Source organism: Lissotriton helveticus, chromosome 6 (genome assembly GCF_964261635.1).
Source record: "Lissotriton helveticus chromosome 6, aLisHel1.1, whole genome shotgun sequence".
Lineage (NCBI taxonomy): Eukaryota > Metazoa > Chordata > Amphibia > Caudata > Salamandridae > Lissotriton > Lissotriton helveticus.
In genome coordinates this window covers 616,610,526-616,636,917 of record NC_136067.1, presented here as the reverse complement: position 1 = coordinate 616,636,917, position 26,392 = coordinate 616,610,526, and the positions used below count along the sequence as shown (strand labels likewise).

Below are 26,392 nucleotides of genomic sequence, written 5' to 3'. Positions count from 1 at the left end.
AAGACATTAGTGGGCAGGATATACTCATCCCTTTTCAAGCCCACCCAACATTGGTAGAAAACACAAATATATCATAAACTGCTGAAAGACATTTATGGCAAATCAAAAAAGCATACTTTCTGAACGAAGTTCTACTTTTGTGGCATGTTTGTTGTAAATGCATTGAGCTTTTTTTTGCTGTAGCTGAGAAGAACATTTCCTATGGTAATTTAAATGGGAAATACATTTTTGGACCCACTTTAACCTTTTGTACTCTGCTCGGATCTGCACAAAACTCAGTAAGTCCAACCTCAGGCAAGTTCCCGCTGGAGTACAAAATGTAATGCAGATTCGTCAAAGTGCACCTAAAGGTATTACCAACCACACAAAAGCAATTATCAAACCATATCTACAGTCACTATTGCCAACCACTTAATGACTTTAATACCACAGCAGAGGCATACAGAAATTAGTGCTGTTAACTGCATTCTTTGCAGTGTGAGATGTAAACATATGCGATTCATTTGACATCACCTGTTAGTTGTAAAAAAAAAATGAATGGCTATGCAAAAAGTTGGAATGTGCATTAAGTTGCTATAGATTGTAGACATTTAAATACCTAAACCTTGAAGGCAACGGTTGTGAAACCAACCTTGAAATGTACATTACACGGAAAATGTACTGTAATGAACCAACATCAAAATAAGACAAATGCTCTGAATCTCCAACGTAAGCCTACTTGCTAATTTTAATCTCTTGGCTGCCGATTCAAAATGTTTTTGAAAAACTGGAACAAGTGCAAGAAAGTATGTTATTTTCTTTTTTCAAAAAATGGCATCACAGTTTTTGTGTTTGTTGTATGTGGTGGTAATTCTTTTCCTATTTTTGAGTCTTTACTTGCTTACAGTTTGTGGCGGAAACAAGTACAAAACGCATGGGTGAATCCAAAAATCTATACATGTTTGAAAAGTAGACAAAATATGGAATTCAGAAAGGTGCCATTTGTGTAGATCGCCCATGACTCTCCCAAAGACACTAATAATTGAAAGAAAACAATGTAAACAAAATAGAAAAAAACAGAAATAGTTAACACGTTTCCATCTGAAATTCTTTGCCTCAAAGGCCAATCCGCAAAAATAGCAGACTATTAAGTCTCTTAGACAATTCTGGTCGCATCAATATACAGTGTTGGTTGTCCATAAATAGGCAATAACCAGAGCCACAACTGAGCTGCAGCTTATAATGATACTGTATTGTTTAACAACCAAAAAGCAATTAATATGGGAAAATCCAATTAATAAAAAGCATATGCAAAGCCAATAAGTCTCGCCTATGCAAGAACTATTGCCTTTGCAAATGTGTTTTAGCCATGTTGTATACCAGTGTGGTGACAAATACAAAAAGAACAACTGATGGACAGAATGCAGAACAATATCATACATTCACCCCAGTACAGAGATTGGGCTTAAATCCATTCTTTTTCTGCTCACTATGTCATTTCTGTTTGGACCCAGCCATATGCAAATCAGTCTTGACACTGCGCCCAAAGGGAACAGTCCAGCCCGAACTGCCAGGCCAGGTCCTCCCTGGACAGGAAACAAGCATCCTAGGACCGGTTTTGGGCTTTCAGCCCTCATCAACTAGGATAGCTTGACTCCAGTGGCATGGAGAGCACGGGACCCACGTCTGGGCGTACCCGTCCCACTCGGGATGACAAATGCAAAAAGAACAATTGATGGACAGAATGCAGAACAATGTCATACATTCACCCCAGTACAGAAATCTGGGCCTAAATCCATCGTTTTTTTGCTCACCATGCCATCCCTGTTTGGACCCAGCCATATGCAAATCAGTCTTGACCATGTGTCCAATGGGAACAGGCTAGCCCGAAATGCCAGACCAGGTCCTCCCTGGACTGGAAACAAGCATCCTAGTACCGGTTTCGGGCGTTCAGCCCTCATCAGCCAGGATAGCTTGACTCCAGTGGCATGGAGAGCACGGGACTCACGTCTGGGCATGCCCGTCCCATTCGGGGTGACAAATGCAAAAAGAACAATTGATGGACAGAATGCAGAACAATGTCATACATTCACCCCAGTACAGAGATATGGGCCTAAATCCATCGTTTTTTTGCTTACCATGCCATTCCAATTTGGACCATATGCAAATCAGTCTTGACCCTGCGCCCTATGGGAAAAGTCCAGCCCGAACTGCCAGGCCAGGTCCTCCCTGAACTGGAAACAAGCATCCTAGGACATGTTTCTGGGTATTACCTGTCATCAGCCAGGCTAGCTGGCTCCTTCTCTTGCCTTTGTCCTAAGTGTTGATTTGTGGGCTATAGAAAAGCAAACCAAATTCGTTTTTAGGTGGAGCATCTTATGTATCTCAGAGTCTATCACCTGGGTCATTGACCCGAAGTGCACAATGTGTGCTGTGGTGTTAGTTCAGCTGTACAACTATATTCTTTTCGTGCAACGTCGTGATTAGTCGCAGAAAGCATGCGACCACACTTTAAGAAAGGCCGTGAGGTTGTTAGGTGAGTGGTCCCAAATGTGGTAATTACTGCCCAGTGCATCATGCATATTATTTCTCCAAGGTGTATTAGTCACTGTCACGGTGTGTTGCTAGTCATATGGATACTCACCCAATAGTAAGTCACTATGATCGGTTTGTGTATTCTCAAGTGTAATGACAACTCGACGAGTCACATAAATTCTGAAAAATAAAGATGGCATATTTCTCACATTCAATATGGCTCTCAAGCTGAACGCCATACCGCCCAAGTACACGACAGGACTAGCCGCAATACGCATGTCTACTACAGACACTTTTACCTGAGTAAGTTTGGAATTACGACTTACATGCGATACCCAGTTTACACTCATGTTCTGATTTACTCATTTATGTTATTAACACCACTTATTAAACTACCTACGGATAGACAAGCACATTAACTAACGGATATAGAAAGCCTATTTGGTCTTTATGAACACTACTGATGCCACATTCACATGTCGCAAGTTATTATTTTCTATTTAATAGATCACTCATGGACAGACAAGTACCAGGTTATTGGGTTTTACTTTTAGATAACTCATATATAGCTTATTTGGGCAATATGAGTATTAACAGATATATTCAGCTCATATGGTACTGTTAACTTGGACATGTAACTGAGGCAATGCATCTTCCGGTTCATTTTATTTTTCGAGAGAACTTGACTCAGTCATAGTTTCTGTGGCAATTACAAATAGTGATTAGGCGTCCCTGTTGGGACAAATTAACTGAAGATTAACAACATGGGAATAGGTAAAACTCTGCTTACATCTTAATTGCAGAACACTACCATCTATACATATAGAGTACCATACTTTAAATCAGTGAGTGGAACGCTTGAGGTAAGATATGATCCGCCTCATAAATACATAACTGGTGACTATTTATGCTGCACATCAAGATATAACGTTTTATTTTTCAGAATGCATGTGACTTAATTGCCGAGGTGTTCATTAGCCTTGAGAATACACATACCGATCATAGTTACTGACTATTGGGTGAGTACCCGTATGACCACAACACACCGTGACAGTGACTAATACTTACACCTTGGAGAAATAATACGCATGATACTGAGGTACTGGGCAGTAATTACTGCACTTGGGACCCCTCACCTAACAACATCACAGTCTTTATTAAAGTGTGGCCACATGTTTTCTGCCACTAATCACGACTGAATGAAAAGAATGTCGTTGTAACAGCTGAACTATCACCATAGCACACATTGTGCCCTTAGGGTCATTGACCCAGGTGATAGGCACTAAGATGCATAAGATGCACCTCCTAAAATTACATTTGGTCTGCTTTTTTATAGCCCTGATGAAGTCTGCTGTGACTGTAACAGCAACAGACAAAACACATGTTGGCTAAGGGCAGATAATGAATTAATATCGCAATAAAGAACTGTTGAAGCTGCAACCTCAACTTTTGGACTTCTGTGTGCCCGGAGAATCTCTGCATTGACCTTTGGATCCTTCCTTCCAATTGAGGAAGAATAGGTGGCTCTTCCTCCTCCTGAGCACCAGTTGATTTTGGACACTAATACAAATGACATTGAGATCTGAAACCGGACATGGGATTTACAGTGGTTGTGTGCGCCTGTTCCCCCGCCATGCTAATCATTGTTTTTAACTCTGAATTTGGTGTCACCTGTTCTATCATTTCATTCAAATGTGTCCTTTATTGTACACAGTTAGAAGTCATAAATTGAGAGAAATTCAACGAACAATAACAAACGTTTGAGTACTTCGCATTACCATGTTTCTCTCAATAAAAACATTACACCACTCTTGTGGCTGGGCCTTTTGTCTACAACAGGAAAAGCCTAATAAAATGCCACATGTAGGCATAAGAATTCCTGCCATAAAAATGTACCCATTTTAGGTATATGAGTACTTATGGTATCTGGTTCTGGGCTCAGCCACCACTCAGAGAAACCTATTTAACCATGATATTCCTGAAACCAACACACCCACGGGGTCCAGGATGGTCCTACCTGCATGTAGCCCACTATATTTTCTTACCCAGAATACCCTGTAGACTTCAAACCCTAAAATCTTGCACTTTCCTCATATTAATGTGAGGGGAGATACTGGCATTTTTGGGATACACAAAATGTTTGCCACCCTGCTTTCCCACACTTCTCATAATAAAAAACAGTACCCTGCTTATGGGGTAGAGTCCAGTGCCCATGACACAAAAGGCCCCAAAAACATAAAACCGGGAATATATACCCTTTTGTAAATGTGGTAGCTGTGGTATTAGGTTCAGCCACCACCCAAGGAAACCTGTGCCACATCATCCGTATTTAAACAGTTAATCCTAAATTAATTCTAACCCAGAGCCTTAGCATAATGCAAACCCAAAGACCTGACCCTAAGACTGAGACTAACCCCAAGGCTGGTACATAATATAAAGGTAATCTTTGTTTTAAAATTCTTAAATTTAGGGGGAAAAAGACATAATACGTTTTCAAATCAGAATACCTCAAAATTAAAGTATCCTACACTTTCTATTTTTTAAGTTTCACCTAGACAGTGTATGTGCTGCCTCTGCGAGCCATGTTGATTCCATAAAGTGGGCTTACAGCTGGCCCACAGTTTACCATTTGTTAGCTTCAGCTTCACTCTCATTTCCTTTGTCCCTGTTTGTCATGGCCGCGGCCGACATATGCTTGTTTTGTGTTTGGCCCTTCCCTGGAGCATAGGCAAAGTACTTGTGTCCATCCAATGTTCCCGTTATTGGTGCTACTTTTTAGGTCTCGTATAGAGCAGCGCATGCGCTGCCTCTGCGAGGCATCAAGTAATCAGCATTACTACTGAAACTCCACCCATTGCATTTGTCTTTGTTTTGTCACTTGCCATTGGTGGAATCTGGCATTGCTGTTCTTATCTTGCTGATTGTTGGCTTTTAGGCCGATACATCACTTCCTTTTTCTTCCCTTTCTGGAGGAAGCAGCATGGACTAACTACAGTTAACTTACGCTGCTGGTGGTTATCTGTTTAATTAGGGGCTACTTTTTTTCTTTGCTGCTCTCATTTCCACATCTAGCAGCTTCCTAAACTTCCTGACCCTATTTATTTATTTACAGCCACCTCCTCGCAGCTATTGTTATACTTGTTTGACTCTCTCCACTCTCCTCCGAGATCTCTGTTTATTTATAATTAAGTGATACAGCCCACGTGCAGGCTCGAACCCTGTTCTCCAGCTCCAAAGTCAGCAGCGTTACATGTTGAGCCACGTCCTTGGTTCGATTTTCTGCACCCGTTTTTCAGTTAGTTTCAGATGCTACATTTATTATTTGTAGGCTGCACCGGGGACAGATTTAAACTGCTTCTTTTCGATCTATCTGTACTAAAAAAGTAAAACCTCATTAGCTAGGACTGGGACGGAAGAGCGGGCGAGGAGATAATAAAATGTTTGGCTATAACTGAGTAATTAGATTTCGCTGCATATTTACTGCTCTGGCGCCCTCTGCAGCTAAAACAGCTGAAGCGCCAACCCTGCGCATCTTGTATAAGCTCGGATCAGTATCGGGGTAGCTTCTTTTGGTTTTGCAAGGTTCTGTTTACTGTAACACGAGGCTGGTGCAAGAGGGGACAGGGCATTTGCCACATAGTTGGCTCCGTATGAACAGCAGTGAAGAGAAAAGAACCCCACCGCCCCCAACCACCACCACAAGGGGCATAAAACCTCAAACAGCTATGTTTGTTTTGAAATCCTCTTTCTTTTTCTACTTCCAAGCATTGCTTGGGAATCAATGATGTTTCCCTTTTTTAGGTCATGCATCAGCACGCATGCGCTGTCTCCAAGCCATAATGTAATTACTATACTTAGTGCAATCTGTAAGAACGGCGGCCCCGCCTTTATTTTGGCCTTTCATTTCTCTTCTAGCATTGAAAACGTTGTATAACTTTCCTTATTTTCCTCTTTTCGTTCTTTCACATTGTTTTTTTATGATATACAGAACAAAATGCCACTGAATAAAGCAAATTGGAGGCACACACGTGCGCTACTTCATAAAACAACTGAGATGCCGCTGGGGTTTTGTACTTTCCGTGACGAAAAGAAACTACAGACACAAGCAAACATGGGATAATTACAGAGATTAAGGTCGGCATGAATTATTATTTTCATGGCAAAAGAGGGTGCATTTAATAACGGAAGGTCAACGTGTTCAGTGTAATGCGTTCCTTTGTCATATTCATTGATGGTTCCAATACTATAAAGTTGACAGATGTGAAAAATGGCCCCAGAGATAAAATAAAAGTAATCAGTGTCAACAGCCACCACTTCCTAGTATACTCCATAAAAATATAAGGGATATAAAAGTCCTACAGTATGTGAAGGACGACCTGTCATTAATTTTGTTTGTTAACTGGGTAACCCTTAAAGAGTCTTTTGAGAAGGAATGACTTCTGAGTTTTAACAATGTTAAGTTTTGCAAGGACAAGGCCTGTACTTATTACCAGCTGCATAAAACGTATTTGGTTTACAGATGGTACAAACGTGGCAATCAACATGAAATGGCTACAAGAACAAGGACGTTATAAATCATAGCTCTAGTTGTTCTACAGTTTGCCTCTTGTTGTACGATAGATAGCTAACAAACTATGTTATGATCATCAGGTCCAATCTCTTCTCACTGACAGATCTAGAATACTCTCTTTAAAAAAGTGCAGTTTCTTAACAGCTGCCTTGGGGTCTCAGAAAAATACATTTAGACTGAATTAAGGGTAAAATGTAGGTAAAAAGAACAGTAAACAAGCATTTGCAATGCAATAGGTCTTGCATTTGCGAGAGTTTGAGCTATTGGCATTGTAAATGACAATGCATTTTATTTATGTGTTTTGAAAACCTGCAAGGGAGCGTAAACATGCACTTTGTACTTATAGTCCTTGCTTACAAGAAGCAAGGCTGGCAGTAAAAAAGGCACAGTTACTGCCAGCCTCGCTTCTCGTAAGCAACAACTATTAGTACAAAGTGTGTGTTTACGCACCTCTTGCAGGTTTTCAAAACATATAAATAAAAGCCATTGTCGTTTACAACCCCAATAGCTCAAACTCTCGCAAATGCGAGACCTATTTCATTGCAAATGCTTGTTTGCTTTGTGTTCAAGTACTCCATACCAGTGCTTGTGTTTTCAGTCCGTCTATCATTTACCCTACATGTAACTTCTATGCCCTACCACCCACTCCGCCCCCCTTCCATGTGGCGTTTTTTCCCTTCCCCGCCCTGTACTCTATGCCACTGCATTCAATGCCACTCTGCTCCTCTGCACCACTCTACTCTACTGCACTCTATGGCACTGCACTTTGCGCCACTCTACTCTGCACCAATCTACGCCACTGCACTCTACTCCACACCACTCTAATCTAGGCCACTGCACTCTACCCCACTACACTTCATGCCAATATGTTCTGTACCACTCCTTATCACTGCACTCTATGACATTTTATTCTGCACCCCTCTATGCCACTGCACTTAATGCTACACCACTGCACTCTATGCCATTGCCCTCTAAGATAATACACTCTACACCAGGGGTCTTCAAACTAGGGGGCAGGTACCCTAGGGGGGCCTTAAGTGATCACAGGGAGGAGCTATACTCTAGCCAAAAGAAGCATTATGTTGATAACAGTGCTTTTTTTTCAGCTGAAACAAAGGAGCGGCAGTACGCTGCTGTGTAAAGGACCATCACTAACCCCTTTTGCCATTCATATCCTTCCTGGGAGAAGGTGTTAAAAGGAAAGGGACTCCAAATATTCTTCAAACCCCCAGCCACATTTCTGATAATCAAACTGTGGATACTTTTACACGTTAGTAAGGCCTGCCTAACCAGAATAGTATGTAGGTCAATCATGTATTTGATCGTGCTTTTAAAATGCTGACAGAACCTACCTGCAATGTTTAAATAAGTATAGACCTATTTAAACATTGCCAGTTTAAAAGAATAATTGTGAATGTTTTTGAGGAGGGACCTGATGATTGTTTTTTAAGTGAGGGGGCGCAGCATTAAAAAGCTTGAAGACCACTGCTCTACACCACTCTACTTTAGACCACTGCTCAACCTTGAACCACTCCACACTATTGCACTTTATGCGACTGGACTCTACGACACTCTTCTCTGAACCACTCTACTCTACCCTTCTGCACTTTATGCCACACCACTATACTTTAACCCACTGCTCTCCACACCATTCTACGGCACCATATTCTATGCTGCTCTCCTCTATGTCACTCCACACTACGCCACTGCACTCTATGACACATTACTCTGCACCACTGAACTGTACGCCACTCCAATCTACTCTGCACCATTTTACTCTACACCACTGCACTCTACTTTACATTACTGCACTCTACACTACTTTACTCTTTGCCACTGCACTCTGCGCTACTTCATGCCACTGCACTTTATGCCACTTGCAATCTACGACATTCTACTCTGCACCACTGCCCCTTACGCCACACCACTTTACTCTAGGTCAATGAACTCTATCTACACCACAGCACTCTACGCCACTCTACTGTCAACCACTCTACTTTATACCACTGCGCTATACACCACTCTACTCCATCCCACTGTACTCTATGCCACTCTACTGTGACACTGCACTTTATGCCACTGCACTCTACTCTGCACAACTCTACATCACTGCAATCTGCACCACTCTATTCTCCTGTACACTACTCCACTCTATGCCCCTGCACTCTACTTTGCACCACTCTACTCTATGCTACTGCACTCTTCACCATTCTACTCTACGCCACTGCACTCAATTTATTCCCCTCATAGTTTTATATAGCGCAAACTTGACCCGAAGGTATCAGAGCACTTTACATAAGCACCAGTTGTGTTACACAAGGACGCCACTCCACCCTACTTTGCACCACTCTACTTGGTGCCACTGCATCCTACGCCATAGCCCTCTACAGCACTCTATTCCATTGCTCTGTACGCCACTCGACTCCACTCTACCCAAGTGCACTATATGCCACAGTACTCTAAACCACTCTATGCCACTGCACTCTATGTCACTCTACTTTGCACCACTCTACTCTGTGCCAATGCACCCTATGCCACTCTATGGCACTCCACTCTACACCACATGGTGTCACTGTACCCCAATCCATTCTACACAATGTCACTCTACTCTATGCTACTCTACTTCATTCAACTCCACGCCACTCCGCTCTATGCACTCTAGCCCACCCCACTCAACTCCACTCTACTTAACTCTATGCCAATCCTCTGTAAGCTATTGCACTCTACACCACTCTACTCTATTCAAGTCGGCTTCACTATACTCAATGCCAATCCACTACACTCAACTGTGCACCATCCTACGCCACTCAACTCGCCACTTCACTCTACTCTATACCACTCCAAGCCATTCTACACCACTCAAAGCTACTCTACTCCACTCTACTCCACTCTACGCCACTCCACCCAACTCTACACCTTGCCACTCTACTCCACTATTCTCTCCGTTGCAGGACAACATGAATAAAAGACATTGGCAAAGCCAGTAGTTTTTGTGCATGTGAAGCCTATTGGCTTTACCAATGCTTGTTATAATGTGTGTCCTAGGTGATTTCGTTTGAGCAACTGTGACTGCAACGTGTTGCTTTGCACATTGAACATTGCTATGTTAAGTGTTCAACGCCGCAAAAACAATGTAATTTATATACTTAATATCAGATTACTATAACAAAGGTTGAAAATGTTAAAGTATCTACTTTTGATGCATTTATCCAGGGGCGGCCTTAGCGATGCACAGGGCCACCAAACCCCAGGGGCCACCATGCCAATATATATCCTTAATATATTAATCCTCTGAGGATGGATACATATTTGTGTGGCGGCCCCTGGCAGGAATTTGGCGGCCTCCGGCTCTGTTCCACTTCCAAACACCCTGACCCCCCCTCTTCACTGGCCTCCGCTCTCCGCCCATCCCGCACCCCCTCTTCAGGGGCCCCCTACCTACGTTCCCTGCCCAGGGCCGCCTAGAGCCGCCGCTGATTTATCATACATTGTGCGTTTACAAAGGGGTGCTCGTAGTGGAGCATTCAACACAAAAGAATATATGTAAAATATAAAAGTAATGCAAAACAGAGGCAACTATTTTCAAAGGCGATACACAGTAAATTAAGCACTATTGCCTCCATTTAGTATTGCAATAAAAACTTTTTATAACATTATTTCCAGTCACACCGCTTATGAAGGCAAGGTGGAATATCTAGGCCAGGGCGAGAGCTGGGAGTGCAAAATCAATTTACTATTTTATATTACTTGTGAGCTCGCACTTAGCTGAGAAAGCTTCCTGATTTATATGCTACCCAATCAGGAACATAAGCTGCACGCTTAAATATAAAGTGGGAGACAGGAACTAATAATGCAAATAAAGGTTAGAAAATCCTGATGTGTTGTGGCTGTAAATATGGAACGTAGTGAGCAAGTAATAATTCTTATATTTCAATTCTATACTTTTAAGTGGATGGAAACGACAGTTAATAATGGGGATTATGAAACAACAAAGCATCGTACGTAGCTTACGAAAAAACAATACTTCAGAGACTTTTCTGAATTTTATAACGGTAAAGAATGTGACTTTACAGAGTAATACTGATTTTAGGTCAGCTGACGCCTTTAGCTGTCTGTTGAGATGAAAAGTCATCACACACCACACTACATGCAAACGGATACAGAAAGGGGCTTCTGAGGACCCCTTTTTAGCGTGTGACCACTGTGGTTCAACTGGCTTTGGGCATTAATTAGCTAACAGGATTCAGAATATACATGAAACAAGATTCATGAAATCACAACTTTTCAGGGTTGATACCACAGAACATCTAAGCCTCAATGATCTGATAGAGCATGTTCCGCTAAAGAAGTCAAACACACTCGACATCTTACCCTTCCCTACCATGAATAAAATAATCATACTCAACAGCAAAACATCCAATAAGTCGTACAACAGATGTTTGGCCAAACTGAAAATGAATGGCTGCATTTTGTGTCATTGGTGTAAACTTCAAAATAAGGTGATGCGACTCGTTGACAGACAAACGAAACAAGCGGGATGGCAGTAAGTTACCATAAAAGCTAAAAATAGACTATTTCCCCACCACTTAAAAACTGCAAACCAAACAAAGGAAAATGTCAGCATCTTCTTGAGAAGACTGTCAGCACACATTACACTACAAGGAATGGCTGACACTCAAAATATCAAACAGTTACAAATCCATACTTCCTGATAAGTCATCTTGACCATCAAAATAGAGATGGTAAAGAGGCGAGCCCAGAAAATCAAAACATTCAATATGCCAATGGAGTCATACTCCTCATCATGAATTCAATACATTTCCTCAACTCTTAGTAAGCAAGGTGGGGCGATTTAGTACTCATTTCCAGGGACATTAAAACTAAACGGCTATTTTTTACACACCCACATAAATGCCACCATGTGAGACAAGAACTGAAATCACCATACTAGCTCTCAGTAGAGTCAAGGATGACATTTAATGCTGTCTTTATCATGCACAAGGCTTGCTGAAGCTAAGGGCGTGGGCACCTTCATAAACTGGCTCCCCACTGCATCCTTACCAATCAACAGAGCCCAAATTACCTTTGTTTTAGCAGATCTCGGAAAACTGTTATCAGAGAAATGGCGAAAAGATGACGCGGTGTGGTATATGAAACTTCCAAATACATTTTTATAAACACAGTATTTAACTTTTGAAGTCACTTTCTAAACGTCAACTCTTACGCCTATTTCTGTGCACAAGCATTGTTTTTTAAGCACAGGTTAGCTTTCGTCAAGTCTCATCTGTTGTACACTCCAGTAATACCGTGAAAGCATGAGAGTTTTGATTGTGCTGCGTTGTCGAAGTAAACTTAAAAATGTCATAATTAAGAAGTTCAGCAACGTTCCTCATTTTAGCATCAGGATGAAAGAACAACCAATCAATATGGCAGGCTATTCTTCTCTATAATGGAATCTTTAACAGACTTTCACTTGGTCAATTGTGGAGGAAATCGCGTTGTAAGCAATACAGTGGTGTGCTAAAAGAACGAGGTATAAATACTTCTGAAGGCAGCTTGACAGGTGTATTAGCAATGGCTACAGAATACTGCTCAAGCGTTCTACTGCTGCAGTATTACCTACTACTGCATGGCCTTCAGAGGATCCGGGAGCGCTTTGTTTAAATCAGAGACCAGAATATACCGGCAGTGGCCACCTTTTCAAGGCTTTTGACTGTTTTTGGCATCCTGATACTAAGAAATGTTCGTTTAAGTTCAAAATCATAATTGTGAACGCAAACATTTTTCTTATCATTAGATTGAGCTTTATCGGCTCAGGAGAATGATTCATTATATCACTTTTGCTCTACATAGAATCATCTAAAGGAGAACTGCTAAAAAAAAATGATCTACCACTAACAGAAAATCTGGATGAGTGCTTGGGTCATCATAGGTGTATGGAAAAAATAAGTTCCTGACAAAACGTGCAGTAAAAGATATAGCAAAAGTAACAGATACTTTTCATAAGAAGATATTCAACACAATGGAATGTATGAGCTAAAGTAGCGGACACCTCATATTTGCAAGATTATGGATCCATATGGGAGCAGACCTCGAACAGGAGGGACATTTAGCTTGGTCCTGCCTGGAATGCCATGGCAACTAGATATCCAAATGGAGGTGGAGTATGCGATCTCTGATAAACAGATAATCCTACAAGATGTTCTTTAACTGAGACATAAATAAGACAAGCTATAAAACGTTTAAGCATCCGGGATATGACGGACAAATATCACACAAATAATTACGTGTGAAATCTTACTGGAAACAACCACTCACAGTTTCTTTTTCCAATTTGCAAGTGTTAGGCCTCCTGGCATAGTTGGGGCGTGCATGCAGTGCTAATTTGCCCGAAAGGCTAACACGTTCATGAAATCCATAGCCAGGTGTCAATTTCTGCTGTTTATCATAAACGACAGGCGACTTCAAACATTATTTGCAGCACAGATCTGCAGAGATTTACACTGCAGACGCACAAACATCCATCATTTAGCGCCCCAGAGAACAGCTATAAAATCAACGGATGCAAGGAGTGAGAGGTAGTCAGAGGGAAATGACAGGTGTAGAAAAAATGCCCAGCATCCCTAGGTGTGGATATATATATATATATATATATATACACTAAATGCACACTGCCAAAAATTCACATCAGTAGAAAAGGTGTCCGCAGTCTGTGCTTTTGTGAATTGGGTCAAAAAGCAGTACTCTTCTTATGACATACAAGAAGTGGCAAAAACATTTAATCACTTGTTCAAGAATGGCTCACACAAAGGAACCCCAATGAATTCACACTTCAAGTATAATACAGTGCTAAGTCACTTGGCTTTCAGGTTGCCACCTAGGTTAGACTGGGATAGAAAATAGTCCTAGGTACCGAAATGGAAGTGGCCACAAGAGCTAATCATAGGAGTAAAAAAAAGTAGCGGCTGGCAACAACAGGGAGGTATGTTCAAATAAGATTATAAAACAATAAACGGGCTTCCATGTGAAAATAAACTTAAAATATATTTAAAATAACATTACCTTATGACAGGACCTTCTGCTACGGACCTCTCGCGACTACAGCTCGGCAACCACCAGGAAACTCCCTAGACCAATCCTGGGCTGCTCTCATGCTCTGAGAGCAGTGCCCTGATTCGAGGGAACAGCCTCACTCAGCGCGCCCCAGCGCCCGGAGGCCTGCACTCACTCTAACCCAGCTGTCTAGAGCTGGGTTAGAGGGTTCAAAGCGCACGTTTGACTAGTCGCCTCAAGACGGCCAGCCAAAGGGACATGCGTACTTTAAAAAGTGCATATTCTGCCCACCCTCCTCCCTGCTGCTGTCATTCAGCAGCAGCCTCGCTCCAGTCCTAAAGCTTGGATTAGGACAGGAGGATGAAAAATAAAACGGTAAAGAATTACCATTTTATTTTTCAACTAGGGCTTTGGGGGGATTTTTAAGTGGAGCGGTGCTCCTCTCCTCAAATAGAGGAGCGTCCCCAGCCAAATTCTGCAAATCGGGCCAGTTTTGAATTTGTAAAGAAACACTGTATAAGTGTTTTTGCAAGAGACAGCATGCATCTGTGCTCACTGCAGGCAATGTTTGTGGTAATATCAGGTACATTAACTGTTAATATAAAAGAACCTGGGCCACCAGACCACAAACAAGCCCACAACAAATAAACCTCAAAACCCGCCCCACACACTGACTAGTTAGACAGGCCCTTCTGGTACTGTCAGACTGCTCTATAAGCCTGTCCAACACTGATTGACACCAGTCACCACACACTAACTATCGCTACTTCACAGAGCAAGAGCATTCCTTTTAACAGCCATCTAAGCACTAGAATTTTAGCACTTGTAGCACCGTGTTCATCAATGTCCCAGACAAAAATAGGACATGCCCCTTCTTCAATTCCAAATGGAGCTGGAGAATCATTTCAACACTTTCTTGTAGATCTTTCTTCAACTAAGCTTGCGGTCCTTGTTGCTCATCCGTGTAGTACTACATTTGAGCTAGTGGTTGGCGGTGTGGGCCAACAGCACTTATTTTTGGGAAAAAGCACTTATTTTTCCTCATTAGACTTTTCCCGAGAGGAAGAGAGGGAAAAACATTCCAAGCAGAAAGGCGGAAGAAGAAAAAGACGGAAAACCTGTCACAGAGGCACACAGTTAGAAGGTGCAAGAGTGAGATAAACAGGCTGGGAGTGCAGAGTAGTGGATTACAGAGGCCTGTGGTGGATTTAGGACTATTCAGCCTTGGAATCTGGCATGCCGATATTTAATTGCACCAGTAAGGGGATTTTGAGCAGAGCCTTGGGTACCGGCACACCTTCTTTTACAAATTAAGCACTGCATCTTCAATAAGAAAGGTGAAACAAAAGCTGACTTTCCAAACCTAAATATTAAATCTGGACTGAGAAATTCCTACCTGTAACCTGATTCTATGAATAAACGTAACCATGTGTTTTGATCCTCGCTGATATTAGTCAGAAACTACTGGAAAGATGTCTTTCGTAGGACCGGGAGTAATCTCAAACAGATGAATTACCCTAATATTTACTGCAACGAATAGCACTATTGTTGCCTCATGGACTCATTTCGATTACAATCATTGTTGAAAGGAATGTTCTGTTAAGATCTGTTCTTTGGAGCAACAATGGTCAGCTAATGAATCAACTGTAGAGGTAAGCATGAAGAGGACAGGCATTCAACAATAAATGATTCACTATATCTCCAATATCTGCAATGTAACGATGTTCCCCAAAAGGTGGATGATTTGAAAGACCTATTCTTTTTTTTTCAACTTCGAATTTCGAATTCTAAAGATAATGTTCCTAAAGCCAAATGCTTTGTTGCCATCAAGGAAGCATTCATCATCAGCCATGGAGCTAATGTTAAGACATGGCTCAAGATGGATTTAGTCCTAGAAGTAGACATGTTTTCTAATGTTTCAATACTGGTGAGGTATTTAGTGGCTTAGAAGGTGTAGGAATAGAGATGAATAGTCAAGACCTGAAGACAATAGTTTATTGGCAAGCAGTGACTTAACTTTAGAGCATCTTTAAAGCCCACCTTAAAACATAAAGGATGAGAATGAGTATGGTAGCACCCATTCAAGACACAAATAGCAATCAAATAAATAAGAGTATAGATCTGGTTAGAACAATTGCCTATTAAAATGGTGCAATCTGATGACAACAAATACAATGTTCTCAAATTAATTATAAAATGCAAAAACCTCTGCAGAGAGGTTGAGTACCATACCAAAAAAAAATTGATATCGTGATCTGAATATGATTATCTAGACTAAACCCTCAAAGAAAGAATCTTCTCTATAAGTGAATCACCTTCACATTTGGATATCAAAAGTTACCTCACTAAAAAGCTAACAGGGCTTTAAAAACAGTGCAAGCTAAATGACCCACTCAATAAGATGAAAATATGACGTGGGTTTTGAGATAAAGGTTGGATGATGTCAGTGGGTTAAACCATGAGGGTGAGATAACATGTCAACTCGAGGAACCTTAACATGAAAATAACACCTTACATAATTGCTAGGCCTCATACTGATCAGAGGAATTGAATCTGCCACAGCCATGATTAGGGAAGACTGCTCATGCCACACAATGCTGAATAACCAGACATATGGATACTCCGTTATCTTTCTACAACTTATGATGCCATTGACCATATAAACCTGCTGGAGCGCTTGGCAAATGGAGCATGGCTTACGGTTACAGCCCTACAATGGTGTGTCCCCCAATCCAAACCGATCAAAGCTGTTAGAATAGAGAAATTCATGTTTACGAATTGTTCTATGTGAGTGAACATTTGCGGCACCATTTTCTATGTGGACGCCATTTTGAGATATAATTGAAACTAGTTCTTTGTCATTGCTGAGAAAAGGCCTCTGCTGAGTTTCAATTCCCCGAGGTTGGTTTTTGCTTCACTAATGAACACACTGTCCTTATAAGCGCATACCTTTCCTACTAGATAGAGCCTTCTCCCACTTGTCTAGTGGCGGGCAGGGGCAGAGCGATCTTGAGTAGCAGATAGTGTGTGCCCGGCCTTAGAATCGAAACTTATCCTCTGTACTTCATTGTTTAGCTGCATCTGCTTGGAAAATTCCATTGTTGGCCTGCCTTCATTGCTTCTCTAATGTACATAATGTATCTCTATGCTTTCTGATGTCAGTCCCTCTGCAGCACTCCTAGCTACTAGGTAGACTGGGCTCCACTCTGAGTGTACCTGAATAAACAGATATTGGTTTGTATTCTCTACTGTCTGATCGACTCTTTATTTGGTATGGAAGACTGAGAGGTGGTCGTGAGTGACCCAGGTGACCCTAATCGTGCCACTTCCTTCATAGCCAACAGGTCAAAATGGGCTCATCTTCATCATCAAAAATTCACCACCTATATAGGGTATCCGAAAATTTGAAAGTTGAAAGTTATCTTAATTTTTATTCTAATAACAACTGACTTGCGTTATTTGTTCAGGTAACTACACAAATGCAACTTTAAATTAAAATATATGTGGATGAGAAAAAGTTACACATATGGCTGAGTGACTGCCCAAAATGAATGAACATGATCACCACCTGACTGACACATTTATAATGGTATGAAGAACAGCAATCTGCACCGAAACTGTACAAGAACGAACATAATTGTAACTGATGAATTTTCTCTGGCCTCAGGAACTGGTAGCCACCCTCTCTCTAACACAGACAAACAAAATCCTTGGGTTTGGTCGGACACAGAGTTACCACTTAATCACCAACTAGTATATACCAAAAAATAGACACTTTATTAATTAAATATGATGAGAAGGCTACCTCCGCTCTTCCAGATGAATCACTGCATGGGACATACATGGTAGTTGTGGTTTAAATAGTCAGACAAAAAAAACGTACCATCCTCAAACAACAAGAGACTGTTTTTACCTAAAGATAATAGACTGTGTTGTCACAGACAAAACAGAGCTATACTTGCTTTTGCTGAAGCAAAGTATTAAATGTAACATACTTTATACCATTATCAAAGTGCACAACGTAAAAGGACTTGAACGCCCACCAAAACCTGTACCCCATTACATTAGCCTGAGTGGAAATGCAAACTGACTGCCAACGATAGATTAAAAAGAAGCACAAAACAGACCCTATATTACTTCTATAATAGGTTATTGTTTACCCCCAGTGACCTTCATAGATTTAAATTGCTTTACTCTCCTAAATGTTGGTCCTGCCCTCACATTCTGGGAGATCCTCTCCATATGTTCTTCCAATGTCCTTTACTAGACAACTTATGGTCTAAATTAAATGATATTCTTTTGTCAGACATTCATTTTCACATTGAACATGTCTTCCTTGGCAATCTCTCACCTGTATTTGATAATCACAGAGATGCTGGCAATTTTATCAATTTATTTTTAGCTATTACTTTTCAGATTATTACCTCTAATTGGAAAGACACCTCAAAAAAGTCCTTTCAAGCATGGTGGAATTTACTATGTCACCATCATTGAATGGACAGAGCCTATGCCACTTCTACTCCTTTGATGGTTAAAATAGATTTATTATGGTTACCTTTAACTAACTTTTTATCTAGGAAGTCAACTTAACTTTTATTGTTACAATTTTTGCAATGTTATTTCATGTATTTGAAATTTGACTCTCACTATGTTTCTTTCTCTATATCACTTTCTCTTTTTGGACTCTTCTCTTTTTCTTCTCCTCCTTTTTTCTTCCTTCTTCTTTTCCTCTTCTACCCCTTCTCCTCCTTCTTCTCTTCTCGGAAAATTTTCTAAAAATGCAGCCTCACTTAGTACAGCTATATTTCATAAGGATATTTAATAATACTATTTTTTGTCCATAACCCACGTTATTAAGCTTCCTGCTTTTTCTAGACTTTGTAATGATGTTTTACTTTGTTTTCATACTTTCAATAAAGCATTTTAAACTAAAAAAAAAAAAAAAGAAGCACAAAGGTAGAATTATCAGGTTCTACAGCACCATTACATTATGGTCATTACATCAGGAGTACCTTTAGATCAAGGTACTTCACGTTAGGAATACTGTAGTTCGCAGGTAAGGTATTAGGTAGAGGTATTAGGCAACAGTGTTAGCCGTTCTCATTCCTTAGTGTCTTAATTACTCCATCCCAGTTTATGCATCTCGACGTTTCATTGCTATGCATCCCGACTGCTCACCTTGTATTAAGTTAAGACCCTTATGGTCCATGCACTGTGTTTTACTCTCATTCCTCCTAGTTTTCATATAACATTGCATGTTCAGTTACTAATAAAATGTAAACTGGCAGACATTTAGTAACTTCTGTTTTACATGTAACTAAACCTTAACATGCAGTTTTTCCATGGCTGGACAGAGAGTGTGTCAGTCTGTGCACAGAATAAAACATTCTTTATCTACTGGGTTTGCACACATCTGAGTCGGTAATGACCGTGTGCTCCTCAGATCAAAGGGCTCTCTACTTTACCCTCAGCCATTCCATGCATAGAGATTGGATAGACTATTACAATTTTCACATGCATCCATCATGAGTCGCGAAGAATTTCCTCCCCTTGGTCGATTCTAACATGTATTTCCCTGGTATTTCACCTAGGGAAGGCGAAGTGATCAGATGGAAAACACTGGACTATGGGTTATACCACAAAACTCGTAATTCTTACGGTACCAGTAAAAGGAGTTACAGGGCACTCATAATGAGGACCACGAAGGCGACATAGCTCACTAACTAAAGCGGCCTCTTTGCCTCACCCCCTTGCAGTCAGCTGTAAATACACTGGCTACACACAGACTAGCTTCAGAAAGGTTGTTATTTTTCTAACAATCTAGTAAGAAGACCTTTTGAGCATAGTTTTCTGCAGCAGACCCATTAATTGACTAAGGTAGTTAGAGAAAGTTGAACACCATCTTCCTAAACCATGTCTTAGATGCTGTGCTTTCAAAAGCATTTAACCCTTTGCTCTTCAGGGCTTTGTTCATATGTGTTCAATGTGGGAGACTAATAATTTCCTAGGCCTGTCGTAAAGGCAATAGAATGGCAGACTACAATTGGTAGGGCTACAGAAAATTAATGAACAATTAATTTTATTGATAATTACAACTAAATGAATCCATAAACATTATTTAGAATTAAAGTATGTTTATATAGAGATTGCCACAATTCTACCTCCGCAAAAGAGAGTTAAAACTGCTTAAAGCTTAGGATAATTATAACTAGCCAATACGACTTCGGCTTTGACCTTAAAGATGTTCCAAACTGTTCATTAAGACACTCTTCAGTTTCACAAAGCAAAGGTGAACTTCGCTCTGTTTGCGGAGTTTTCTGCACTCTGCGGAGCTCGCGGAGTGCAGATAACTCCGTTTTGCGATGTGCAGCGGAGTTATTTCCCTGCTTGCGATCGCAAGTGGTAAGTTCACGAGCGGGAGCTGCTGCTCGGGTTGAATTTCTACCCGACCGGCAGGAATACCAGCACAAAATGCAGTTCGCACTGCACTCTGCCACTCGTGGAACTTGGGGGAGGTTTTCTGTAATTTTGTAGAGTTCTGCGTAGCAAAACTCGGTGAACTACGCCCAGGCCTACTTGAAAGACCGCAACCTGAGCAACTGAAGCAGGCGCTGATTGTATGTTTGCAGGTTCGGGCTACTAAACAGTGGAGAGCAGTAGCTAAAACTTATTGCTCTTGTTCAGAAAGGCTGGCCAACAGCATCATCATATGGTCCAAACCTTCATATTTGTATTGGCAGAAATGTCAGGGAGCGATTTACGGTAAATGGGGCAGACTACAGCCTAAATCGATATGGTTGGCGAGTGTGTGGTATGAGAAATGTGATACTGGGCATAGAAGACAGTTAAAAATGCTTGCGAAACCATTCCTCTTATGTGGTTGTGTTTATTAAGTAACCTGCTTTTTTCATTGCTCTTTCAGATTCGTAGAATGTTTACCATTATTCGAACATGTGTCTCTAGTCCCTTTTAAATAAATTACCAAGTTGCTTCTTTAGGGCACTCTGCATCAAAGTATTTACCATGTACAAAAATGCAGGCACAAAATAGAAATCAGTAGACGATATGACAGTCGAAGAAAGAGCATGCAATAAAAGAAAAGAAACAAATATTAGGAAAGCCATTGCGGGGTAAATGGCATGCAGTGAAAGTCAAAACATGCACACCAACGAACCCATCGTTTGAGACTCATTTGCAGTCAAAAATCAAACTGTAAGAACTTAGCGCAAATCACGCCAGATGCTGTGTCCATTATTAAAACAGTGCTAAGTGCTAAGCATACTACATGCAACTGAAATGAAGAAAAAGCACCCCCACAGCAAGTCTAGGCAGCACGCTAGTTCTACTGAAAGTACTCTACTTTACATATAAATGATCACCTCATCTTCCTGATATTATACGGGAGAAAAAGAAAGTAATTCACAACATTAATTAAAATGCTTGTTATCCTCCGATTATCATACCCAACAGTGTACTTGCAAAGAACATTTTGTTACAGTTCTCAGACCGTATTCTGCTAAAGAGCATTAATAAACAATAACAATCAACACATTTGTACAACACACAGGCCCTAAATCGTAGTCACAGATTTAGGGCCTGTGTGGAGTATAAAACACGTGGAGAGAAAAAGACAAACAACAAAGTAATAGAAAAAATGGAAAAATATGACAATATAAGAACAATGCTTTGAATAAAATGCAATTGAGGAGAACATTCTATAGCCTGGAGGCAGGTAAGGTATAAACAAGAAGAACATGAATTATAAAATAGTCTGCTTCTACTAGAAGATATCATCAAATGCTGAACAAGACGGCTGCAACAATCCTACTAGGGGTAAACATGGTCTTGCAAACGTCTACTGAAAGGATGGGTTATGCCACAAATGTTCGAAATCAGCTCCTTGAAGCACATGTTTTCTGTTCTTAACCTACTGACCATCTCAGCTGGCAATTACAAACTATACAATTTTATAGCGACAGCCTACTCGGATTGTGAACTGTCTTACAGAAAAGCAACAGAGCAAAACTGTAAGACCAGGCATTCACAGCGCAGGATTAATGCATCAATTAGGACCACCTCTGATAGAAACAAATCAGTAGTGTCTCGTTTAGTATAACACTCGCATATGCAGGAACATCCCGGCGCAAATAGCATGGTGGCTGGACTTTACTGAGTTTCTTTCGTAATAAATTGAGGCTATGAAGCATAAACAATATCGCTGTCTTTTATTTGTAAATTTGTAAATACAAAAATCTGGTGAGCAATGCCAATTCACGTTCTAGTTGCCCTGGGTGCAAATGGGAAAATCATGAAAGTAATTTGCACCCATTTTTTAACTTGCGTCCTGCTCTCTATGAGTGGAGTTCAGAACAACATGTTGCGCTGGATGGAATTCTTTCTTCCATTGTAGTTTTTTCCACAGAGCACTGCGGCTCACACAACTTTATCTCTTATTGACGTGTTCCCTGCTTTGTCTATGCCTACAGCTTTTTAACTTGTGCAGTCAAGACCGCATCCTCGACTTCCAGGTCTTGTTTGAGCAACCCATGCGAGTGGTGCCTTCATGGGAGCATTAGGCCACTTGCCTGCCAGGCTGAGACGGTGTTTCTGTGCTTCTCCTGAGTGCATAACTAACATTTCCTACAGGATGTATTGCTCCTGGCTCATCAAGTGACGTCTGGTGCGGCAACTTGGAAACGAATGTTCCAAATTTCAGAGTTATTCACTTATCCCGATTGGCCTGTTTCTCCAATTGTTAGTTTGCCGTACTGGCCCAGCAACTTTTTTTTATTTTTTTATTTGTGGTATAGAAATAAACTGCAAACATTCTCAACCATATCTTCTATAAAAGTGAAAGGCTTCACTACATAGGTGTTTCTTATAAACTGCATAAGTCCAATTCATATGTGTATGTTTTACAGTCATTAAAATGAATACTGTACCTCAGGACTCTTGCGATTCTGTAAAATCTGCTTGTCAGTTTCTTTATTGGCAAAGTACCTGGTGCAGCCACGATTCAAATACTACAAAAGGAAAAGACAATTGAAAGTGTTATAGAACAGTGCACGATCCATTCAAGCATTCTATATAAAAATAAATAGTATGTTTTCAACAATGAATCTTGATAGCAGGGTGATGTCACACATTAGTCATAGCATGCAGCCTTCATCATCAGCCTTCATCATCTGCTCGGTCTTTCCGTAATCTTCACTGTAAGATTCAAAGAGGCCATAATGGGAATTACATCTTATTCTGATATCAGACATCTCTGTATCCAGTTTTGAATATTTCACAAAGCACTGGTGTCTACACTTGTATTTATTTATTTGGCTGATTGTTTGCACTGCCCAAGCGTGTTACCCCCAACTCCAGAAGATTGAGCATTAATCTAATGTGAGAATGGAGACTTGAAACTCAATGCCATAAGATGTGCCTGGTTAATATGCACTGTTCGAAGACAATTATTGAATATATTATCGTCTGTCCTATTACCTCTCTCCTTTCCCAGTGTGTATAAAGTCTAAAGAGATCTAAGCTATTGGAATGATGATACAAGTAAAAATGTGAGTTATCTGGCAAATGATGGGTTTGTTGCAGGGCCTTTTCGGTATACAAATTTAACACTAATGGTGCCTGGAGGTCTGTTGTGAAGAGCAAACTATCCACATGGGTGAAAAACGTCAACAACAGTTGAAAGGAAATAACGATTTGCCTATCAGAATTCACCTAGGAACAGAAAGTAGAAAAATGGAATTTAGGATGGACTTCATAATGATAGCATACGAAAGAAAAGTAGCAAATTGGCTCCTACAGTACTCAATTTAAGCATGTGAGAGTTAAATCCATGAACTTTAGAAAAAATCATTTACATTTCACTAAACTATAGACAATTGTAATTACACTATCCAAAGTATAACTAGTTCCGAGCTGTGGGTTAAATAAAATTAAGTAAACAAACAAACACCTCTAGGAAATGTGCATTTCAGTGCATTCTAATGCAAGTATGTAGTGAACAAATATAATCAATGCTACAACTCTGGGTCCGGTGGAAGCAGCTGCACCTTGGGGTGCATTGAATAATGAATGGTAGCCATGCTAAAACTAGGCTAGATAGTTTCTGTTGACAAAATATAGCGCACATAAAGTACTTGTTCTCCACTGTCTAATGAGGTTTCCTGAAAAACAAACACCAAAACCTGTAGAGGTGGTATTTGGAGGACACGACTAGATCTGAGGAATTCTTACCTAAAATGATCCTTCCCTAGCCCGAGTTTATTCAGTGGGCAGATGATGACCAGCTTGAATGCCATGCTAATAGCAGATTTTGTATTATACTAGTACCGATTAAACAACAGCACTAACAATATTCCAAGTTAGGCTGCTGCCAGAAGAGTTTGTAAAATGTTTAGAAGTCAATCCCCATCTAAAGTTTTCTTTTGTTTTTAACGATTTGACAGATACAAAGCCCTTTTTCTCAAGCCATATTCGATTTTTCTTTTTAAAAGCTGTTCACTACAGCGTCATTTCATTATTGAAGTACCAGAAGAAAAATACCCCTTTAGATGATCGATTATATCCATGCAGGTGAACAATAAAGTTAATTTTTAGGTGACTGTTTTACTCTTAACCAACACAAACAGAGAGGGAACAATAGAAAAAAAAAGACAATAAGTAAAATACGTAATCTTGAGGCTTCTGTGTTAAAGATGTGTGCTTTTTTATTGTACTAAGTCAGAAAAAAACAGCGCAGCCAACACGTTTCACCCTGTTGTTTTCAGACTTCATACAATAAAGAAGCACACATCGTCAACACAGAAGCCTCAAGGTTAATTGTTTTACTTATTGTCTTATTGCTTTATCACAGGGTATGGTCTATGAGCAGCGGGCCATTGAGGTGGGCAACATTGTCAATTATTACTTGATTGTACATTGATGTGACGCATAGGGCAGTGCGGCTTTAATTGCCTTGGCTGCTTAAGGTAATTTGAATTTGGTCACTGTTTTACTCTTAGTCCACAAGTTCACTATTTTCAACTGTTAATTCACAGTTATGTGCATTCATGCATAATACACGCCCCATCCTGTCCCTTTGAAAGTGTGGAATCTTGACTATCCCTTCTGGTAAAAAAAAGTAATTCAGTTGTGTGTGTTTGGACAATTGCTAATGGATCAGTGCGACGGCATTGATAGAGGTAACCGAACCTACGGGCAGTCATTGAGAAAGCAACTGTTTCTTATTATTACATTGTGGATCTTTACAATTTTCTTCTCATGGACTGTTTACACACCATCTGAGAATTTGAAAGGAGCTTAAAAGGCAGCACTTGGCAGCTTAGCCTTGTTCAAACAGTCTGAAGAGGACATCACTGGACAAATCTTGCATCGCAATGGGAGGAACATAGTTATGGCAGGATATTGTTTGGTAGCCCATGGACCCACCCAAAATAGATCTCTAGCAGGTAGGCGCCTGGAGAATGCCACAAGCACCATTTTAGATCAGGTGGAGTGCACCCAGAAGAATGAGGGTAGGATTCATACAAAGCATAACAATTATGAAGCATGAAATTATCCATCTCAGCAGCACACACAGGCGGATGTCTCCAAAAGTCAAACTTATTCACTAGAAGGCAGGTCACTGCCTCTAACAAGCTAAAAAAAAAAGTAAGAGTGCCTGGTATCCACATTTAGAAATGTCTAATTAGCAGTTGAAGAGGATAAATAATGGGAAAAGTAGCACCTCATTCAGATGAACCTACAAACAGTACTTTGATAACAAATGTGGGATTAGCCTCGAAACCCTCTTTGTCCTTCTGTAAATCCATGAATGGTTTTGAGGTGAAAAGGTTTTGCAGCTAACTTATATGCTAGACCAATGTTACAGCCACAGAGAATGAAGTCTTCTACAGAATCTTTAAGTCACATGAGGTCAACAGCTCAAAACCAGGTTCATATCCCAAGAGACTGTGGTCTTATCCCCAGCATTTCACATAGTCTCTAGCAACTTAGAAGGATTCCTCAGTCCTGATTCAATAATAGCCAGTGGTCATAAGGCAGGTCTTGTGGGTGCACTCCATCTCATGAAAGAAAATGTCCTATTTTACTGAGCAAATAAGCGGGTTGATATTCTTCGCTAGTGCTCATGAGCAAAATCTTAGAATTGCCAGTGTAGGACTTCCTGTCAGATGCCAGGGTAGCCACATCATCCCAGGAGAGACCTAGACATGCAAAGCTTAGTTCCTTAGGCACCAATTTTTA

The 26,392-nt window shown here is 40.6% G+C and overlaps 1 protein-coding gene across 8 annotated transcripts in view; it reads right to left on the bottom strand.

The window, feature by feature from the left end:
- Nucleotides 1–26,392, bottom strand: part of MYO6 (myosin VI) — a 909,629-nt gene that overhangs the window by 477,248 nt on the left and 405,989 nt on the right. For all 8 annotated transcript variants that reach the window (XM_078648084.1, XM_078648085.1, XM_078648086.1 and 5 more), the window contains exon 10: nucleotides 23,080–23,160. In XM_078648084.1, coding sequence (XP_078504210.1) covers nucleotides 23,080–23,160 — 81 coding nt within the window. The remainder of the gene's footprint in view (nucleotides 1–23,079; nucleotides 23,161–26,392) is intronic.